This window comes from Gobio gobio, assembly GCF_949357685.1.
Source record: "Gobio gobio genome assembly, chromosome: 15".
NCBI classification, from domain to species: Eukaryota; Metazoa; Chordata; class Actinopteri; order Cypriniformes; family Gobionidae; genus Gobio; species Gobio gobio.
The window spans coordinates 48,754,743-48,777,685 of record NC_137108.1 but is presented as its reverse complement, the minus strand read 5'-3'; the positions used below and the strand labels follow the sequence as shown (position 1 = coordinate 48,777,685).

General features: G+C 37.0%; 1 protein-coding gene across 1 annotated transcript in view; it reads left to right on the top strand.

Annotated features, from left to right (window-relative positions):
• Positions 1 to 22,943, top strand: part of iglon5 (IgLON family member 5) — a 305,750-nt gene that overhangs the window by 237,039 nt on the left and 45,768 nt on the right. Inside the window, exons 3-4 of the mRNA XM_079837615.1 lie at positions 6,261 to 6,493; positions 14,861 to 14,980. Coding sequence (XP_079693741.1) covers positions 6,261 to 6,493; positions 14,861 to 14,980 — 353 coding nt within the window. The remainder of the gene's footprint in view (positions 1 to 6,260; positions 6,494 to 14,860; positions 14,981 to 22,943) is intronic.

Below are 22,943 nucleotides of genomic sequence, written 5' to 3'. Positions count from 1 at the left end.
TTAGCCTTCTGTTGCATGCATCATGGGGGAAAAATGGGTTTTCATGCATAAGAAAAGTCTTTAAAAAAGTAAATACTGAAAATAATCCATGGATAAATTGATTTTTTCTTATTATTAATTAATAAAAATATATATGTGTGTGTGTGTGTGTGTGTGTGTGTGTGTGTGTGTGTGTGTGTGTGTGTGTGTGTGTGTGTGTGTGTGTGTGTGTGTGTGTGTGTGTGTGTGTGTGTGTGTGTGTGTGTGTGTGTGTGTGTGTGTGTGTGTGTGTGTTAACATGAATTTAAGAGTGCTGTGATATTTACATTTTTTCAATAAATTATTGAAGATGATATTTAAACATCTGTTGCGTGAATTATAAAAAAAATTGTTTAAATATGTTTGATTCAGTTTTCATGCATAAGAAAAGTTATTTTTGGCAATATGGATAAATTGATCATTTAAATATATAAATAATTAAAAAATTATCATTTAACAATTTTAATAATTAAAATAATATATAAATAAAAACATAACTGCAATATTCTACAACAAACTGGAATTTAGGAGAGGGCATTGTGTGATATTTTACACATTTTCACCAAATTATTTAAAAATAGAATGATATTTAATCATGAATTATGAAAAAATAAGAAGTTTAAATATATTTGATTAGAAAAGTTAAGAAATGCATGCATAAGAAAAGTTATTTGGGGGATTTAATGTAAAGTAAATCAATACAATATCCACAATACTATACTATATAAAATTTTAACATATAAATAATTTAAATAATTCTAAATTAAAACTTGATAACTGCAATATTCTTCAACAAACATATTCATTTATGAGAGTGTGTTATGTTGTATGATATTTTACACTTTTTCACTAAATTATTTAAAAATACCTAGAATGATATTTAACACTATAGCCGACGATATTTAACATAAATTATACATTTTCATAAATTATGAAAAACAAAATAGTTTAAAATATGTTTGATTCAGTTTTCATGCAAAATAAAGGCTTTATTTGAATTGGGAGGACTTGGGAAATTAAAGTCAATACTGAAAAATAATTATTTGGATAAATGGATAATTTAAGAAAATATATAACAAATATATGAAAAAAATCTAAATGAAAACACATGATAACTGCAATATTCTTCAACAAACATATTCATTTAGGAGAGAGCTTTGTGTGATATTTTTCTTTTTTCTTTTTACTAAATTATTTAAAGTACCTAGAATGATATTTAACCATGAATCATGAATTATGAAAAAAGAAGTTTAAATATGTTTGATAAGAAAAGTTAAGAAAAGCATGCGTAATAAAAGTTATTTTGGGGGATTTAATGTAAAGTAAATACTGAAAAATAATGAATATGGATAAATGGATCATTTAAATAATCTAAATAAGTACAAATATAGTTAAAGGTGCACAATGTAAAAAAATTTCAGTTAAATATCCAAAAACCACTAGGCCAGTGTTATATATTTTGTTCACTTGAGTACTTACAATACCCAAATGTTTCCAACTATTTGTAAATCGTGAGTAAATTGCTATTTTACCCGAGGAAGACGGGACGTGTGAGGGCGTGGCCTGTTGATGACATCATATCTGCGTTCCCCTCGGTTTCTGGTTTTATTTTGCAGAAACGCTTTACTCTCACTGCAGTGTGAACAAGTGTCATAGCAGCCGCTGAGAGAACACACAGAGTAACGCCATCCCATCATCAACACACTCAGATGTGTCTAATATGATCAACAGAGCTGCGTTACCTCACACTCATCATAGACATCATATAGATAGATGCCCTGTCGAACGCTACTGCCTATTGGCATGGTCGAGCCGTGGAGCCGCCATCTTGGATCGGTCGCCAGCTCCACTCAGTGTAACTTGTTTGCCAGGTGCAATGAGCTGTCAGCACATTTAATTAATCATATCTCACTGAATACCTAACTGATTTTGACGCAGGATTTTTTTGCTGCAAAGGTCATTCATGTAGCTATGATACAGGACACATGGTTCAGCGTATTTTAATATTCATAGTAGGCTTAACAGTTATATAATATTTTGATATAAGATATAAAGTGACCAGAAGTCCAAAATCTAAATATGTGATGTAGGATATAAGGTAATTTATAAATCACACACTATAAATATGATAAAGAAGCAGAAACAGAAACAGATAGTTGCATATCTAAAATAAGATATTTGAATAAGTTGAAGAAACTAGTGTTGTCACGATACTGGAATTTCTAACTTCGATACGATACCTAAAAAGTATCGATAGTCGATACCATTTTCGATACCAGGCTGCATATACTGTCAAATAGATATGTTTTATATAATTAATTTTTTTGTCCGTCTATTGAAAGTCTAGGCGGTTAAAAATTTCTTCTGAAGAGATCACTTTATATGATAAAGCTTTTAAGGTTTTTCTCATATATAAACGTTGATCAATTACCATTACAATTATCTCACAAATATTTGCTGACTAATTGTGTTGCAATAGCTACAGCACAAGCAAGCTTGATTTCAAATTGATTTTAAAAAGACAGTAAACAGTAATAAAATAAGAACAAATAAACAAATGACTAACAATAGCACAAATAAATACAATAGAATAAAGATACAAATTAAAAAACTGCATAATTTTTTCAGGTAGGTCTAACAGTATTCAGGTAAGAAACTGAATAAAAAAAACCAAAGTAATCTAGTTTAAAATTGGATAATCTTCATATAATACAGATGAATCCATTACAAAAGTGAATCAGTCCAGAGCAGTAAGTGATTGTTTGTCTTTTTGTAGTTTGAATAATAAATAACCGCTGTCCCTTTAAGACCTGACGCACGCATGGATCCCAAACACTGTTCCTGCTACACATTCTTCTGAACTGTTTACGACTGTGTTTACATTAATACTCACCGAGATGGACATTGAGATATTTTTTTGAGTGTATTTGACCATTAATAAGATGGCAAAAGGAGCTAATTTTTGGCCTTGTATGTCAGAGGCGGCTTTATTACGGTGTGTGTGTGTGCGCTTCAGATGCGAGCGCGAAATCTGCGGGAATTAGTAGAATTAACGTTATGTGCAACCCCTCGCGAAATTCAGACCGGTCACACCCATACTAACACGTAGTCATGAGGAAAGATCCAGCAGAACGCGTTCGCCGTGTTCAGAGGGTTAACCGGACTGAATGAGAGGCGGGTGCTGAGACTCGCTATTGGTCGGAGAGCGCGGCTAATATCGATACTGTAGAAAAGGAATATCGTATCATTTCAGATATTTCAGTATCGATACATATCGAAATATAAATATTTTTGACAACACTAGAAGAAACTATTTTAAATGATTTGTGACATACACTCTCTCTCTCTCTCTCTCACAAACACACACACACACACACACACACACACACTATTCAGACGTCTGTAATATTAATGTCCAATGTGCAAACACAAATAACAGTTATTATGTCTGGTCGAACAATGTAGGCTATGTATTAACTTCAGATTGGATTGTGTTGGTAATAGGCACTTAACGTTACCTAACGCTAAAAGTAAGTTTTGTGCATCTAACAAGTGCTTTCAAACTTCTTTCTGATCTGAATAGTAAGTTATGTGGAAAACACTTGACTTGAGGGAGGGAGATACATAGCCTAGCTAACGTTAGTTAGCTACGATTTCAGTACAGTACTATCAAAGATCCTTGCTCCTTCTCAATTCTCTGGATTTAAGGACAAAATACAACCAATAGTACGATAGTAATATTACTTGTGTAAAGTAATCCGCCGAGCCCTGCGATGGTCCGCCGATTAGAACAGGAAAATGCTGCACAGTGCTCTGCATCTTAACTGCTGCTACGCAACGAAACTTAAAATGGCGGCCGCAAATCTCACCGCCCAGCGGCCAATAGGGCGTCTACTTATATGATGTCTATGATACTCATGACCGGAAAAGCGGAAGTGGCGCCGGCGACTGTGTCATAATAAAAGTCCTGCTACTCGCGAGGCGTGTGTTGCGTTCATCTTAATAACAATCGCTCCAGCGGTTCCTCAGCTCCACAACACTCGGTCCTGCTTCTGCTTCAGACTACAGTAACGTTAATAATCACATCATCAACATGATTTCTGCCCGAGTCCTATCCCGATTCTTTCCCACCGGCTGTGAGGTGAAGACCACATGTCCCAAGATTCTGCGCTCAAACGTGGTGTCTTCAATCTACACCTTTGTTTTGAATAGGCGACCTCTACACTGAAAAAAAAAATATTATGGCCCGATTAAATTAAGCATAATTAATTTGTGCTCATTTAAATAATTTAAATTTAGTTTTTTTATTTTAATTAAAAATTTGGTTTTATGAGAATTGCATGTGTTTTTGTTTAAATTGAGATAAAATAAATTGATTGCGACCACTTACGATAAAAAATTTTTGTATATTCAACGAATCATTTTTTTTTCTGTGTAGCAGGATGGAAAAGTTACATAATACACCTTTAAAAAAAACAAAATTCTTCAACAGAAATATTAATTCAGGAGACAGCGTTGTGTGATATTTTACCCTTTTTTCAGTTTTCATGCAAAATAAAAGTTATCTTTGGGAAATTGGGAGGACTTTTTAAATGTAAAGTAAATACTGAAAAACTATTTATGGATAAATGGATAATTAAAAAATATAAATAAATATATACAATAAAAAATTAGTTTTTTAAATATGTAAATAAAAACATGATAACTGCAATATTCTTCAACAAACATATTAATTTAGGAGAGTGTGTTGTGCATGTGATATTTTACACTTTTTAACTAAATTATTTAAAAATACCTAGAATGATATTTTACTCTCTTGCGTGAATTACAAAAAAAAAATTGTTTAAAATGTGTTTGATTCAGTTTAAGAAATGCTATATTTGAATTGGGAGGACTTCAAAAAAAGAAAGTTAAGTAAATACTGAAAAATAATTAACATGGATAAATGGATATTTAAAAAAAATCTAAATAAAAACATATGATAATATTCTTCAACAAACATATGCATTTAGGAGAGAGCGCTGTGTGATATTTTACACTTTATTTTCCTAAATTATTTAAAAGTACCTAGAATGATATTTAACCATGAATCAAAGTTTAAAATATGTTTAATGCATAATAAGAGTTGGGAATTGGGAGGATTTTTTTAATGTAAAGTAAATACTAAAAAATAATTAATATGGATAAATGCATCATTTAAAAATATAAATAAATATATATATTTTTTTTTAAATAAATCTAAATAAAAACATGATAACTGCAATATTCTTCAACAAACATATTCATTTATGAGAGTGTGTTGTGTGATATTTTACACTTTTTCACTAAATGATATTAAAGTACCACTCCTGGATGAATAATGAAAAAAAAGAAAAAAGTTTGATTCAGTTTTTAAAGTCATATTTGGGAATTGGGAGGACTTGCAGTAAAGAAATACTGAAAAATAATTAACATGGATAAATGGATAATACATATCTTTTTAAAAATGTAAATAAAAAGCGCATGATAACTGCAATAATCCCTATCGCATCCGTATCCGTTCCACTCCCACACGATCCTGCTTCAATATTTCCTTATGACAAATACCTTACATGACTAAATGTTTTTAAAATGGGGTTTACTCACTAACAAATGTGAATCATATTCTGGATGAAGGAAAAAAGCTTTTTATGAGGGCGGATCTCCAGAGCATCCTCCGCATGATGAACACTGCCAGAAAAACACAGACGAAGAAAAGCTTTTTAGTGGTTTATTCAGAACGTTTGACTGCCATCCTATGTGTTTGTAAAGCACGTGTTCCTCATGCAGTAGAGGGTTAATGTGTGAATATGGATTATTTGCGCAGAGATAAACATCGCACCACTTTTTCAGATGTCCATTTGGGAATCTCCGCTGTTCTGGTGGAGTCCCGGCTTGTGTTTCCTGGCTCTGTGCAGTCCTAAAGCAATCACCAGCGGTCTGATTAGTCAGCTTAATGATCTAGTTAATGACCCGGACCTTATGAGCGAGTTGTAACGATTCAGAGAAAGTTTCATGCAGAGTTTCATACTAGCGCTCATTCATTGACATCCCGGTAATTGGCTACGGAGCTCAGTCTGTGAACGCCATATTTTATTTAAAACAAGGCATTGTGGGAGAGACGTACAGTGCAGAAAGTGTGCACACAAAATAAAGGTAATTTGCCTTGTTTTTGTTCAAGCGAGTCAGTTCTGTCTGTCACTTTTCCATCTCCTCTTTCCCAGATGCAAGATAGACGAGGAGGTCACTCACAAGGCGTGGTTGAACCGCTCCAACATCTTATTCACGGGCACAGATAAGTGGTCCCTGGACTCCCGCGTCTCCCTGGTGAACAACAACAACAGCGACTTCTCCATTAAGATTGAGAGAGTGATGGTGGCAGACGAGGGACCCTACACGTGCAGCTTCCAGGCCAGAAACCAGCCCCGAACGGCCCACGTCTACCTCATCGTTCAGGGTACGTCCATCTGAGAGAGACGCTTACCGTAGTGGCCAAAAGAGTTGGCTTTTATTGACCCTACAAGTTCGATTATGGTATTTTAAAGACTCCTGGTTTAGTTTTGGCTTCTCCTACAACAGGTTTACACGCATCAAAGGTCAAAAAACACTTCCATTTTCTCATAACATGTATTACACATCACCACAATGTTCAATGATTCTCAAACGAATCAGTCTCTCTAAATCCCTCCTTTCCACGAGCTACTCTGCTCTGATTGGTCAGATGGCCCGTTCTGTTGTGATTGGTCTACTCTGTTCAGATCAGTGTTGGGGGTAACGCATTACAAGTAACTTGAGTTACGTAATAATATTACTTTTTCCAAGTAACTAGTAAAGTAACGCATTACTTTAAAAATTTACAACAAAATATCTGAGTTACTTTTTCACATTAATTTGACTGACAGTTCTCCTGCCCCCATGTTGAGAGTAAGTGCAGAGGCGTGTGTGTAAACATGAGGGTTATTGTAGTTCTAGACTAAATGTGAGCATTTATTTATCTCACTTGCACAATAAAGAGTCAGTTCTCAAAATCAAATGCAAAATCAGAGTACTATGCAAACCTCCAATAAATAAAGTGAGTTTGATTAAATGTTAAATGTTAAATTAAGTGTTAAATAAAACAACTATTGTTATGCATAATCTACCTTTATATTTAATTTACCAATATCTTGCTGCTGACCTTTGATGATGAAAATTACTAGATTTTTTGTTTTTATTGGTAAAACTTTTTTCTCCAGCGTCCTATTCTAGCATTATCCAGAATGGCAGCAGAGCTGCGCCCTCTACTGTTCATGTGTGAATCTGCATTTTTACCTCAGCCTGGGGCTTATTATTTCAATTTTGGTATGAAGAGGTCTTTACCGTTGCACAAAAATATAACTTTTTTGTTATAAAAACAAGCCCAGCCCAGGTGAGAAAAAGTAAAGCAAAAGTAACATAACACATTACTTTTCTTAAAAAGTAACTCAATTAGTTACTTTTTAAGGGAGTAACGCAATATTGTAATGCATTACTTTTCAAAGTAACTTTCCCCAACACTGGTTCTGATTGGTCAGATGGCCCAGTCTGTTGTGATTGGTCTACTCTGCTCTGATTGGTCAGACGGCCCAGTCTGTTGTGATTGGTCTACTCTGCTCTGATTGGTCAGATGGCCCAGTCTGTTGTGATTGGTCTCAGGGGCGAGCGATTCTAGGATTTTCATTTTAGGGGGGCTCAGCCCCCAGTGAGGGTATGAAACAAATGGTGACAGGTTTCCATTCACAAACAGCTCGATTACACACTGCATGACAGGGAATATTCGAAAAACCATAAGCGGGGCACTTTAAACCATCAAAAAATTAGGAAAATATTATAGATTTTTTTAAATGTATACGCTTTGGTATTTATCTGACAAACTTATTTGGTAAACCACAGCTCTAGTCTTTATTTTACGATGCAAAAGAAAATGCTTAGAAAAAAAATGAACAAGCGTACATTGACTATAATCAGTTATTAATATTTTGTTGGTTCCCTCTTGTGCATAATTTCTTTGTATGACAGCCTGGCCAAAAATGATCTCGGCTCAATTTGGCATGTTTCATGTTTCAAATCGACTCCCAAGCACAGCAATTGTTTTTATCATATTTGAACAAAGGGTGAAGATGTCAGTTTTCCTATCCGGTTGTTAAGTCTGACGTCACTCGGCAGATGTTCCGGGTACAAACGCTCCATCTCATACCACAAGAAAAACAACAAACGGTGCTAATGTACACACACAATGTGGTGTGATACTACAAAAAAATATATAATCATAACCTTTATCTCCATACCAAAATTCCAGATGGCCAGACAGTGATTCATCTTTTATAAATCGTTAAAATATGAATGTCTGTGACGCTGTGAGCACAGAGACTGTTGTGTAGACTAAGTATTTCATATGTTTAAGTTTTTTAAATGATTGATGTTTAATATGAATAAATAGCGCTCATAAACGGCCGTCGATGGCATTCTCAAGTGAAAACGAGTTGAGGCTTGGGCCCAGAAACGGCGCTCCTTAACAAGCGGATAGGCTGGATGTCACTTTTGGCCACTACTTTATGTCACTAATGAACACAAAAAAATAGCAAAAATATGAATGTTTTCTAAACCTGGTTTCCTCCTGTTTAAGTTTTTCATTATGTGTGTAAAGTTTGTGATCAGTATTTCTATGGAAGTCTGTAGAAATAAAAGAAAGATTCCAACTTTATATCTCACAGTTCTGATTTTATTTAGTTTACACATTTGTGACTTTACAGTACTTTATATCACACAATGCACAAACATATTTGTATATCCTGCAGTTAAAATGTAAATCTCACAGTGCAACATTATATCTTAAAATTGCGACACTGTATCTTTAAAAATTTGGGGTCAGATTGATATTTTTACTGTTTTTGAATTAAGTCTCTTCTGCTCACCAAGACAGCATTTATTTGTTCAAAAATTCAGTAAAAACAGTAATATTGTGAAATATAATTACAACTTAAAATAAGTTTTTTCTATGTGAATGTATAGTAAAATATAATTTATTCCTGTGATCAATGAAGACTGGAGTAATGATGATAAATTCAGCTGTGTCTGATCCTTCACAAATCATTCTCATATGAGGATTTATGCTCAAGAAACATTTATGATTATTATCATTGTTAAAAACTGCTTCATATTTTTGTGGAAACTGTGATATTTTTTTTTATCTTTTCATGAATAGAAAGTTAAGACAGCATTTATTTGAAATATGAATCTTTTTGTAATGTTATAAATGTCTTTACTGTCACTTTTGATTCTCATTTAATCATTTAGCAGACGCTTTTTTCCAAAGCAACTTACAAATGAGGAAAACAATAGAAGCAGTTGAACCAACAAAAGACCAACAATATGTAAGTACTGTGACAAGTCCCAGTACATGGAGCAAGGCTTTGACTTTGTGTGTATATAATACATTTTTATTATATATAATAAAAAAACCTTGCTACATGTACTGGGACTTGTAGATCAATGTAATGCAACCTCGCTGAATAAAAGTATTAATTTTTTTTTTTAAATGTAAAAAAAACGTTCTGACCACAAACTTTTGAACGGTAGTGCAAATTCATAGCCGTGAGATATAAAGTCACAATTACCTTTTTAAATGTTTATAGGCAGATATGGGCTTCCATAGATTTCTGTTCATCCAAAAGAGAAACGATACAAATTGCGTCAGGCATTGAAACAGACCCTTCTCCTCATGAATATCTAGTTAATTTGCTTCTATATATTGCTTCTAGGGTACCTTTGACACATCCAGTGGCTATTAATTCCTTGAACATGCTTATTTATTTCATTGATAAGTATTCATAGACTGAACAGACTGCCGGTGTGCCATCGAAGCTACTAATGGTTTACTTTCAGTTATCTATGCACATTGAACTTAATGAGTTTAACATCAATTTTAACATCAAAAAGCTCATTTCTTATTTAAGGGAAAGTAAATACTTCTATCTCAAATTCTGTCATTTGATTTTATTTCTTATGTGGAGCAAAAACGAAGCAATTGAACAAGATTCATATGAGCAATTCCTTTAACTCTTTCCCCGCCAGTATTTTATTTTTTAATTTGTCAGCCAGCAACAGAATATTCTGCCATGCAGGCGGCCAAAATATTTTGTTGTATTGTTGGGGACACAGTTTTAGACCCAAAGACCAGATATGTTGAATGAAGACCAGGAGTCAAGAGTTAGATTAATTAAAGAAATGTACTGAAGAATAGTTTGCAGTTTCATCAGCAGAAGCCAAGCGTCAGAGTCTCTCGTGGAATCGCAGGCCAGACTCTGACTTACAGAGAATTTGGCCCAGCAGTTATACTCGTTACAAGGACATTGATTACATCAACAATAACAGATGGCCTAAGCCTTAATTGGCTACAGAGACCTAAAAGCCTAAACATTTGTCACACATGTATAGATATGCCGGAATGGCGTAGTTTAGTCAGGATGCTCACCGCAACATCCCTCCCAGAAGGGTAAGACTGGCCTCGGACGCCGTAAAGGGCGCCTGCATGTCGGGAGGGGGGTCAGGCCCCGATCAGATAGCTCCAACAAACCTGCACAGAACTTGTGAAACACACACACACATACAAGCACTAGGGCATCACACTCTAGTTAATGTCAGGGGATTATGACCGTTTATCAAGAGAACACTCAATACCCAAACAGCGACTCCGCCATAGTTATCCTTCACGAGAGTGAGCCATGCATCCTGGCTGGAGGTCAACCCAGAGCAGCTGGGGAGACTAGATTTAACTCTACAAAATCATCCTCAAACTAAATATATAAAAGTATAAAATCACACAGAATTACAATCATCTCTAGATTACATATGAAAGCAGAGAAAGATATATTTCTTTTGATTATCCTGGATTATTCAGGTTATGGATATAATAAAAAGAATCATTATAAAGGATATGTGTATAAAAGAAGAGACCTGTATCTGACCTGCCGCTTCAGTATGAATATGTAAACAGTCAATATATCAAAAAAAGTATATTTTTTTTATCAACACTTGAATGTGAATAAGTTCAAAAACAACATTTCGAACAAAAAGCTGAGAATATTGCATTTTTGTCAAAGACTTTTAAATCCCGGATTGGATTTAGAAGGTGATCAAAACATAGCAGTTTTGATTTATATGCTGTTGAATGTTTGGTGATCATGCTATCTTAAGTCTTCATATAGCGCGTTTTATAATACAGATTGCTTCAAAGCAGCTTTACAGTGATAACAGGAAATTATCGGCATCAACATTGATTCCATGTGACAGTATTAGAGCTAAACTATGAAGATCTTCTTCTCTTGTTTTTGAATCCGGAGATGATGTACTAGTTCAGAAGATGTGTAATAGCACCCCCTACCGTATAACAGTGAAAACATGGATAGCCAGAAAAACTTGTCAATGGCAACAGTTTCACAGACGAGGCTTAACCTAGTCCCAGACTAAAATGCATGTTTGAGCTGTTTTAACTTAAAGCATATCTTAAAGGGCACCTAATATGCCATTTTTTACAAGATAAGTAAAATAAGTCTCTGATGTCCCCACAGTGTGTATGTGAAGTTTTAGCTCAAAATACCCCACAGATAATGTTTATAGCATATTAAAATTGACACTTTTTGGGGGCGAGCACAAACGCACAGTTTTTGTGTGTGTCCCTTTAAATGCAAATGAGCTGATGCCTCCGGCCCCCTTTCTAGAAGAGGGCGGAGCTTCAAAAGCTCATGCTCCGGTGTCAGGACAATCTCATCTCATGGAATGAAAATGCCAGAACAGAAACTGTCAGTATAGGTGTTCAGTTTGTCGGAATATAATGCCTACAGAGCCAGAGAATAAATGCTGTATGGAGATAGAACAGGTATAGTTTAGTTTAATTACGGTAATAACTTATTAGTCATCTTGCTTTTATCCACTATTAGTACAAGCCTGTTGTAGCGGACCCCGTCTGAATGATGGCCTAAACTTTACTGATGAGTTTTACCCTGTCTGTGATACCAGGCCCTTGTGTCATAAATGATGGAAAATCTCATCAGTGGTGGAGAAAGAGTTAATGGCAGGAAGACAACAAGAGGGCTTGACACAGATGTAATGAGGATCAGAGGGGTGGTTATGCTCCGTAATCTTTAGGTTGAGCGGCCGTGAGGGGCGGGAACGGGCCGTGCCGACTGTCGCGTCAACAGCAACATGAGTAAGAGTTCCAGCGATCCTGACTGACGTGATTTATTGGCAGCAGACCCTTCCGCTGATGGATGGCTAGCATCCCTCCCTTTACTTCAGCCCCAACCGAATCCCGCCGGCTGAAAGTTGTCAATTATTATGTATATCACACTGTGCATTTTCCTGTTGCACAAGATTGAAAATATCAAAATAGGGCTGTGCATGATATTGGAAAAAACTGACATTGAGGTTTTTTCTGTATGAAAATATCCAGGAGGTTTCAACGGATGATTAAATAGCTCTATTTGGAGAGAATTGATCATTCTAGAATGATTAGGGTGGTTTTGGCTGGAAGTGAATCTATGGAAACTTGTTTCTCCCATGGAAACAAAAATAAGAACGGCAACTACAACTTTTTAAAGTCCTTATTGTGAGCCATAAACTCGCAATTGCAAGAAAAAAGTAAGAATTGTGCAGATAAAAAGTTGCAATTACCTTTTTCATTTTCAATCTTTTTTTGTTGTTGAAAATTTACTTTTTATTTTGAAGACTCTTTCAAGTGTGAAATCCTTTTAGGGATGAACAATTTGGGAAAAACTTGTGTTTTCATAATTTACTTTTTACAAGGACAGAACCAACTCAAACCGTAAATGAAATCGTTTTTTTTTTTTTTTTTTTTATAAAAATCTCTTTCCATTTGAGTTTTCCTTGGCCACATTCACACTGTTTTTGACCAATTCAGTATATGACTATAAAATAATAATTATTATTTTTTAAATACATTCAACAAAATAATACAATTTTATTGTAAAATAAAACTTTAACAAAATTTTTTTAAAAATTAAAAATTTTAACGAATATCTTGAATAAAATATTAAATGACTCGCTCATAAAGACTTCACTTGTTTCATTACTGGATGAATCAGTGTTTTTGAATGAATCTCTTGAATGAATGATTCAATGACTCACTCATTAAGACTTTACTTGTTTCATTGCTGGATGAATCAGCATTTTTTTAAACAAATCTCTTGAATGAATGATTCAATGACTCACTCATGAAGACTTCACTTGTTTCATTACTGGATGAATCAGTGTTTTTGAATGAATCTCTTGAATAAAAGATTCAATGACTCGCTCATAAAGACTTCACTTGTTTCATTACTGGATGAATCAGTGTTTTTGAATGAATCTCTTGAATGAATGATTCAATGACTCACACATAAAGACTTAATTTTTTTTATTACTGGATGAATCAGTGTTTTTGAATGAATCTCTTGAATGAATGATTCAATGACTCACTCATTAAGACTTCACTTGTTTCATTGCTGGAAGAATCAGTGTTTTTGAATGAATCTCTTGAATGAATGATTCAATGACTCACTCATTAAGACTTTACTTGTTTCATTACTGGATGAATCAGTGTTTTTGAATGAATCTCTTGAATGAATGATTCAATGACTCACTCATTAAGACTTCACTTGTTTCATTGCTGGAAGAATCAGTGTTTTTGAATGAATCTCTTGAATGAATGATTCAATGACTCACTCATTAAGACTTCACTTGTTTCATTACTGGATGAATCAGCGTTTTTTTTAACAAATCTCTTGAATGAATGATTCAATGACTCACTCATAAAGACTCCACTTGTTTCATTACTAGGGGTGGGAATCACAGGGTACCTCATGATACGATACGATACATGGCTCACAATACCGTTAAAATCCCAAAGTGTTTATATCCCAACTGTAAACCTTTATCCCAGTTCTTCTGTGATAATAAGAATATTTGCAACACAGAAATAACAATACTGTGTGGTTGAAAAGAAAAAGTGGAAGAAAGCTCTTTCACAACTATACAGGACAACTGCTCTCTCTGGCTCAGCATCTCAATGCTCCGGTGTGATTTTCTCAAAGGCTTAATAGACTGTTTATGAATGAGATTGTGTGGGTGTTTGAATCGAGATCGCACCCTTTTAACAATTAATCGTGCAGCTCTATAGCTCACTGCAAATGACAGAGCCATTCAGAGACTGAAACACTGTATCATGAACTACATGTGTGTGTAAATGACGTGCAGCTCTAAAGTGTAGACTTTTCTATAGAAGGCTACATGGATGCAGGCAGAGTGTGTTCAAAATGCAGGCCAGAACCATCTCGCCAAACACAGGCTTTTTTAATCTGCCACACGGAGCTTTGCAGACAGATGACCGTATTTGCTCGATACCATTGTGCCCTCAATTTTAGTCTTAGTGCGATATGAGCGAAAATAATTACACCCCCCAGTCACTCCTCCAACAGGAAGGGGTCCAATCTTAAGTTTATCGTCGGAAGTATTTCGCCCTGTTAGAAAACGGAGAAATGGACTGCTTGAGAATGCCTCGCAGGCCAAATCTTTGGCCATCTTCATTAAAGCTCTGATCATAGGCCATTTAAATTCAAGGACCGGCTCATTATCCGTCCGGCATTATGCATAACCCTCTGCTTTGGGAATTTAGTCCAAAACAGCTGATTGGAATCATTTATAAACCCTGAAACAAACAACCCGTCTCGAGCAAATTTATCCGGCTTGCTTTTCTTAAACTAAGGTTGATTTTTGACATCAATCGTAATTAAAAACTTCTGTTTTGCAGTGCCGGCCCGGATCGTGAACATCTCGCAGGATAAATCCGTGAATGAAGGTGATGACGTGAACCTCTTTTGCCTGGCGGTGGGCAGACCGGAGCCCACTGTGACCTGGAAGGACTTCAGATGTGAGTATTACTGCGGTCATTTTGCTCATTTGTCGTACTGTAAGTGAAGGGCAACGTTTTGACTTTGTTGTATGGGTATTTCATGCATAAAATGTGCACACTATACACAATATACTGCAGAAATACTAGGAGTTGCATGCAATTATGAATGTAGTCTTAGTGATTTACAGCTCAGATTTCATTATAGATAATTACAGCCTCAGCGGGGTGATAATTGTCAACATGTGCCATCATCCTCTTTGTCACCATTATTGCTCTGCCACAATATTAGTAATTATGGTTATCATTAACATACTATTTATAACTTTCATTATGTTGATATTAGCTGCATTCATTTCGAGTGGTAGTGATGAAACGCATAACAGGACGGGCATTTTTGTTGAATCTTTTCACGATATGATTACAGGACACGGTAGGGATCATCATTTACCGTCATTTATTTTTCAATTGATCCTTTGAAATCAACTCAAGAGTCGCTCCGCCTGTAAACGGAGCAGCTTCACATGAATAGACCAGCTGAGCTCAGACACTAAACCTCTAGTGTGTCCGTGTGTACACTGAAGCGAGCCGGCGCAAATGGTCAGCCGAGCCGATCGCAGAGAGGATTTGCATGCGTCTCAAATCCGTCCAGTTATGATTCATCAAGGGGAGGGTCTTTGATTTCAGGACTATGTGAGTGAAAGCTGTTGAGAACCGTTTCATATTTTACTCCAAAATCAAACAAATTCAGTTACATTTATGCATTTGCCAGGCAAAAATTACAGTGCATTTGGGATACAAATTTTATCATTGGGAATCGAACCCATGATTGTTAGCATCGTGCTTTATGCAGTTGTTCACAATTAAGCTTTTTACCCCCTGTAAATTCTCATTAATGTAATGTAAAAAACTTAATACCATAATTAGAAAAATTATACATTATTCAAACTTAAATGTATACATTATGATTGTATCCCTTAATTTATGCTGATAAAAATTTTTATATTACTGTAGAGCCGCACTGTTCGAGATCACGATTCTGAACACACAAAGACACATGTAAATGTGCATGTATTAATTGATTTATATATTAATTTTTTTTTTTTTAAATAGTTTGAATGAATGATTTAATGACTCACTCAGAAAGACTTCACTTGTTTTATTACAGGATGAATCACTGTGTTATTTTATTTTTACGAATCTCTTGAATGAATGATTCAATGACTCACCCAGAAAGACTTCACTTGTTTTATTACAGGATGAATCAGCGGTTTTTAACAAATCTCTTGAATGAATGATTCAATGAAATATAATTTGCAGCCAGGGTCATCTAGCAACTCTAATCAGCCCAATCACATCGTCTATAGAGTCGATGGGCGGGCTTAACATAATGACGGCAGAGTTGTGACGGTTCCACGTGAAATCCCTGCTACTTCCCTGTTAACAAAGAACGTTAAGGCACTGAAGTCATTCTTAAAAACGGAAGATGTGTTCAGAGTTTTGCCGACCGGATACGGCAAAAGTTTAATCTATCAACTAGCTCCGCTGGTGGGAAAACGCATGGGACTCAGCCACAACCCGCTTGTGATTGTTGTCACCGCTGATAGCGCTCTGTAGTCTGAGAGTTGGTTGTATCGCTATCCCATTGCATGCAGAGGGAATATGAAAAACAACCATTTATCCCGCCTCTCGGATTGAGCCCTGCCAATGGTGTGTTCCCAGACCCAACATCTTAACGTGGGTCTGGTTTGTCAGGCACATTTTTTGAATGAATGATTCAATGACTCACTCAGAAAGACTTTACTTGTTTAATACTGGATGAATCGCTGTTTTTTTTTTTTTAACAAATCTCTTGAATGAATGATTCAATGACTCACTCATAAAGATTTTACTTTTTTTATTACTGGATGAATCATGTTTTTTTGAACGAATCTCTTGAATGAATGATTCAGTGACTCACTCATAAAGACTTCAGGCTTGTTTGAGATGTATCGGCACTGCAAAAGCGACTCCTTATGCTTTTGAATCACTCTCGCGGTACTTAGATGTCATACGCCGATCGGTCTGCACAGCGCCGATACATCTCGAACGAATCTCTTGAATGAATGATTTAATTACTCACTCATTCAAAATTTCACTTGTTTGATACCGGATGAATCCATGGGCATCAGAAGCAAAAAGAGTGGGTTGGTCCTCCCCCAGAAAATTTTTACTGGAGTAGATGCCTTTTATATTAAGTGCAAATAGCCCGCCTTGTTAACAAAACGTCTGGTTGGGCCAGACAAAATGAAGGAAGACACCAAATTATTAACAGTAGGGGTAAGGCACACAAAATTTTGACGCAAATCGACTTGAGGTTGGAATCCGCCGATTGCCAAACTCGTTCTACTCCCTTTTCCCATCCCAATCTGATAGGAAAAGCATTTATTTTCGATAAAAATGAAGAAAATATTTGAAAAGTGGGAATAAAGCATGTGTTTAATAATAAAGTGTTTATCGGTTAGGGGTAGGTGAACAGAAATGGGCTGAATTAGAGACGGTAAAAGTGAGTGGGTCCAATATCATTGGTCTTAAAAAGTGGGTAAATGAGTCACCGTTTTTTGAACGAATCTCTTAAATGAATGATTCAATGACTCACTCAGAAGGACTTCACTTGTTTCATTACTGGATGAATCTGCGTTTTTTTTAACGAATCTCTTGAATTAATGATTCAATGACATTTACATGTACATTTAGTCATTTAGCAGACGCTTTTATCCAAAGCGACTTACAAATGAGAGCAAAAGAAGCAACTAGAACAGTCAAGGGCAATAGTATGCAAGTGCTGTAGCAAGTCTCAGTTAATCTAGCTCAGAACACACAGGACTTTTTTTTTTATTTATTTTTTTAAATAAATTAGACAGACAGAAAATGAATAGAATGATAAGTGCTATTCTTGATTGGTCAGGTGCTGCTGGAAGAGATGCGTCTTTAGGTGTTTTTTGAAAATGGCTACAGACTCGGCCGCACGAATTGAGATAGGCAGGTCATTCCACCAGGTGGGAACAGCCCAGGAAAAGCTCCGTGAGAGCGATTACATGCCTCTCTGGTATGGCACCACAAGGCGTCTTTCACTAGCAGAACGGGTGTGTAGGTCTGAACGAGCGAGTTTAGGTATATTGGTGCAGAGCCAGTGGTTGCTTTGAAGGCGAGCACCAGTGCCTTGAATTTGATGCGAGCAGCTATTGGCAGCCAGTGCAGACTGATGAATGACAAATACTGTTTCACTTGTCGCCACCTACTGGCGTAACAACGTTATAGATACAATCATTATTTGAAGCTTTCTAAAGCTGATTTACTCTATTTAGATCGCTACCGTAGACATCACTGTTTATATTCGCACTATAAACTTTTATCCCAGTGCTTCTGTGATCGTTTGAAGACAGAAATAATGATCCAATATAGTTGAAAAGACTCTCTGGCTCAACCCAGATCTGAATGTTCGCTGTGATCGTACGTGTCAAAGCTTTAATAGACACAGTCAAATATAATTAAACAAATATTTTGCATATATCATTATATTTGCCCGCACACATCACTGTGTTTGACATGCTGTTGTATACGTTTGTGCATGTACTGTATATTTACAGCCTTTTACAATTTTTTCGATTGAACAGTATTCTTTTAAAGGTCCCGTTTTTCCTGTTTTTTTTTTAAGCTTTGATTGTGTTTACAGTGTGCAATATAACATGTGTTCATGTTTCACGTGTAAAAAAACAGTATTTTTCACACAATTTACTTATCTGTATACCGCTGTTTTCACTGTCCTCAAAACGGCTTGAAAGATTTCCCTGTTCTATGAAGTCCCTCCTTCAGAAACATGTAACGAGTTCTGATTGTGCCAGCGGTTCCCGTGTTGTGATTGGACAGCAGCTTAGGGCACGCAGAGCGCACGTTACCGGAAAGGTCACGCCTCTTACCATAACGGGGAGATGCATGCGCTCAAACTACAGCCCCTGAAGGCCAAACAAAGGTGATTTGACTCCGGGATGAAAATAACAGCGTCTGAACGACATGGCGACAAACACACTCTACAAACGCAACAGAACGCATCACTTCCTCTTCTCCACGAGGGAGCAACAAGACCACACCCCCTTTTTTCGCGTATTCTTGTGGGCAGAGGTTAGTCAACAAACTGTTCTACTGATGTCATTAAAGCAGGATGTACAGGGATGTAGTCCAAACTGGCCGTTCGCTGTAGGCTTTGAAAGGGAACTTCTGTTAAATAAAATATCTCACTTGGCATTGAACTTTGAGCTTTATAATGTTACAGGTATTATATATGCTCTAACAGCAATATTACACACTAACTAAAGTTTGAAAAATGGGATCACGAAGAACAGGACCTTTAAAAACAACGTTTAAAACTAATTTTAGGCTCAGTGATAATCTTGTGCTTTCAAAGCCTCTCCATAATTGCCTACCCTAGCTTTAACAGTGATCGGATCACTCGAGATAGATGTTAATTTTATGTGTAAACAAGGTCAGTAGGAGTGTGTCACATTGGTTGATAATATTTAAATTATAAAGGAAACTGGCTTTCCTGTAGTTCAAACAGTAGAGCATGGCGCTAGCAACGCCAAGGTCATGGGTTCGATTCCCAGGGAAAGCAAGAACTGACAAAATGTAAAATGTGTACCTTGAATGCAATGTAAGTCGCTTTGGATAAAAGCGTCTGCCAAATGCATAAATGTAAATATTTATTGAGTTTTTCAATTCTTAAGAATAATCCAAGCTATTGGTTTGTGTCCATTAAGTTTATAAATGGGAATGTATTTTTTAAATGTATCATGTTGATTAATGTAATTATATATTATTGCATATATGCTTTTTTTCTAATAATTAACTCCCATTGAATCAGCTAAAATAACCACATTGTGGTACATACCGTTATCATGATATAGAATTACTCCTACTCTGCATAAAATTGTAGTCGCAGCTCCTGTGGTCCTTGTCTGCAGATCTCTCGGTCTGCGCTTTTCCCCACTCAGCACTTCCTCCACACCTCATAACCCACCGGCACGGCAGGAATAAAGAGAGGGGCGTAAAGCGAGACAGAAAGAGGCACATTGTTATTCAGTGCGAGTCACTGCAGTGGAGCTATTGGTTGCCAGCAGCAGGGCGAGAAATTGGGCGTGTAGATTAGGCCAGAGAAACAGAAAGCCATCTGGACCTGTACATCACACTGTAGGGAAGCGGACAGGGTGCGATGACATCACAATCACACACCTGTCCGGCGCTGACAGATGACACGCCCACTGCGTCCACACACTGAGGCGATGAGTGACTAACCAGGAGCTTACGTCGCACATGCACGTCCAAACGGATTGAAACCGCCATTACTCACGCCTTCGACGGGTCAGTTTCATTTATTAGACTGACCACCCACACACATTCTGTCCAGAACATGTTAACTAGCTGTACTTCTCAGTGTTTTGTGAGGAACAACCGTGTTTAGAGACGAGCTAAATTATAGAATCACTCTTGAAATTGTGAAGGCTGACATAGTGATTAACACACACTCTTAGGCTGCGTCCGAAATCACATACTCTCTTGAGTAGGTACTTGAATAAGTAATTACTTCACGACTGTAAAAACAAGTACACTCTAAAAAAAAAAAAGGTTCTGTATGGCACCAAAAATGGTTCTTGGCTCGTAATCATAGGGGAACCTTTTTTAGTGCTATATAGCACCAATTTTGGTGCTTCAGTGGTGCTTTAGTGGGTCTTCAGCGGTTCTTCAGCGGTTCTTCAGCGGTTCTTTGACTAAGGTGCTATATAGCACCTCTGAAGAACCGCTGAAGCACCAAAATTGGTGTTATATAGCACTAAAAAAGGTTCCCCTATAGAACCTTTTTTTTTTTAGTGATGTTCTATATAGTATGAATGTGTATGAATGTAATCCGGACGTACTACATCTCCCATGTTGTCATTATATTGTGACCTATCAGCGTCTGTTGTGTCGCTTCACATCCCTTTACAAATCCTCTCCCGTGGCCTCATGGGATAGTAAAGTGTCCATCGGATGCACACTTCAGAATATGGCCGGGAGTAGTAGGCCACCCGGGTACTTTTTGCCTACTATTTTATAAGTAATGTGAATTCAGACATAAACATACTGCTATATTATAGGAAAGTATGCAATTTCGGACACAGCCTTAAAGGAACATGCAACTTTTTTTGAAAATAGGTTCATTTTGCAACTCCCCTAGAGTTAAACAGTTGAGTTTAACCGTTTTCGAATCCATTCAGCCGATTTCTGGGTCTGGCGGTAGCACTTTTAGCATAGCTTAGCATAGATCATTGAATCTGCAACCCTCTACAACACGAGTAAAACACTTGCATATGCGAGTAAATCGTCACTCTAATATCTATCATTAGCCATTGGCTAATAAATTCACAGATTTTACTCGCCAGTGTGTGTGTGTGATGATAAGAATAAGTTTAGCATAAATATATTTTTACTCGCTGAACACTCTGAATGAGCGCTTGAGAGTTTCGCTCTTGTCAAGCGATCTATACGATTTCAAATCAGCTCATCTGACGTACCGCAAACTCTAGTGTGAAGAACTCGAGAATAAAAGTCCCGCCAGCGACTATGCCATAATAACAGTCCCGCTCTTCAATCGCTCCTGCGGCCTTGCTCAGCTCCACAACACTCGCTCCTGCTCTGCTTCAGACTACAGTAATGTTAACTAGAATGTACATTTCCTGAAGAAAATGTGAGTGGTGCTTGCCGTGGCAAAAAAATCCTCTCGGATGCTATGTTGTGTGTACTGGATTCTCACCCGAAACAAAAGAGGCCACCCCCAAGTCTGTACGATGTTGTGGAGCTGAGATATGTCCTATTCATGTGTTTGTACGGTTGCTAGGGTACTCTATATGGTTGCTATGGAGTGGCTATACAATTTATAGGGTGACATTTAAAGACTATTTGCCAGTCTGAGTCAAAAGACCCAACCCCCATGCCTCTACGATGTTCTGATGCAGAGATATAGGTCCTTGTAAACGGTTGCTAGGGTACTCTGTTTGGTTGCTATGGAGGGGCTTGGCAGCATCCAATGATGATACTGCTTGTCTGTATGAATGATATAAACCAACCCCCATGTCTCTATGATGTTCTGAGGCAGAGATATAGGTCTTGGTAAACGGTTGCTAGGGTACTCTGTTTGGTTGCTATGGAGGGGCTTGGCATCATCCAATGATGATACTGCTTGTCTGTATGAATGATATAAACCAACCCCCATGTCTCTATGATGTTCTGAGGCAGAGATATAGATCTTGGTAAACGGTTGCTAGGCTGCTTGATAATGGTTGCTAGGGCGTGGCTAGGAAGTGTTGACGGTGATTTGTGATTGGCTGTTGATGCCCCGAGTCAAACAAACCCACCCTCGTGTTTCTCTGACACTTCTATCCAAAGATATCCCTTTGATCTCTTTCAATGGAAGTCTATGGGATCAGTTGCTAGGGAGCTCTAAATGGTTGCTAGGGCGTGGCTTCATAGGTTGACAATCATCCTGAGATAGTGATTGGCTGTCTGAGTAAATTGAGCCCACCCCCTTGTCTCTGAGACACTGTGAGCCAGAGCTGTGGTCAATACAAAATCCCTATGCAATTTCCCATAGTAAGAGAAACACATGAGTTTTATGGGACGTCCCTCCCCATTATAAGTCAATGGGAAAATTTGAGGAATTTTGGGGAGCTCTAGCGCCCCAGGGGTACAACTTATACCCCATTGCGATGTGTCATCTTACAGGGCCTGCCAGCCTCTTCAAATGTGGTGACACACGAGTTTCTACGAAATCCTCGCTCGGAGCTACGAGGGGTCAAATTTCGGCCCAATGCAAAGTGCATGGGATTTTTTGGGCTACTTTTTGGCCCCTGGGGCGAACACCGCACCCCCGATCCCTTAGAAAAGTCATAGCACACCATTCCCGATTAAGCCG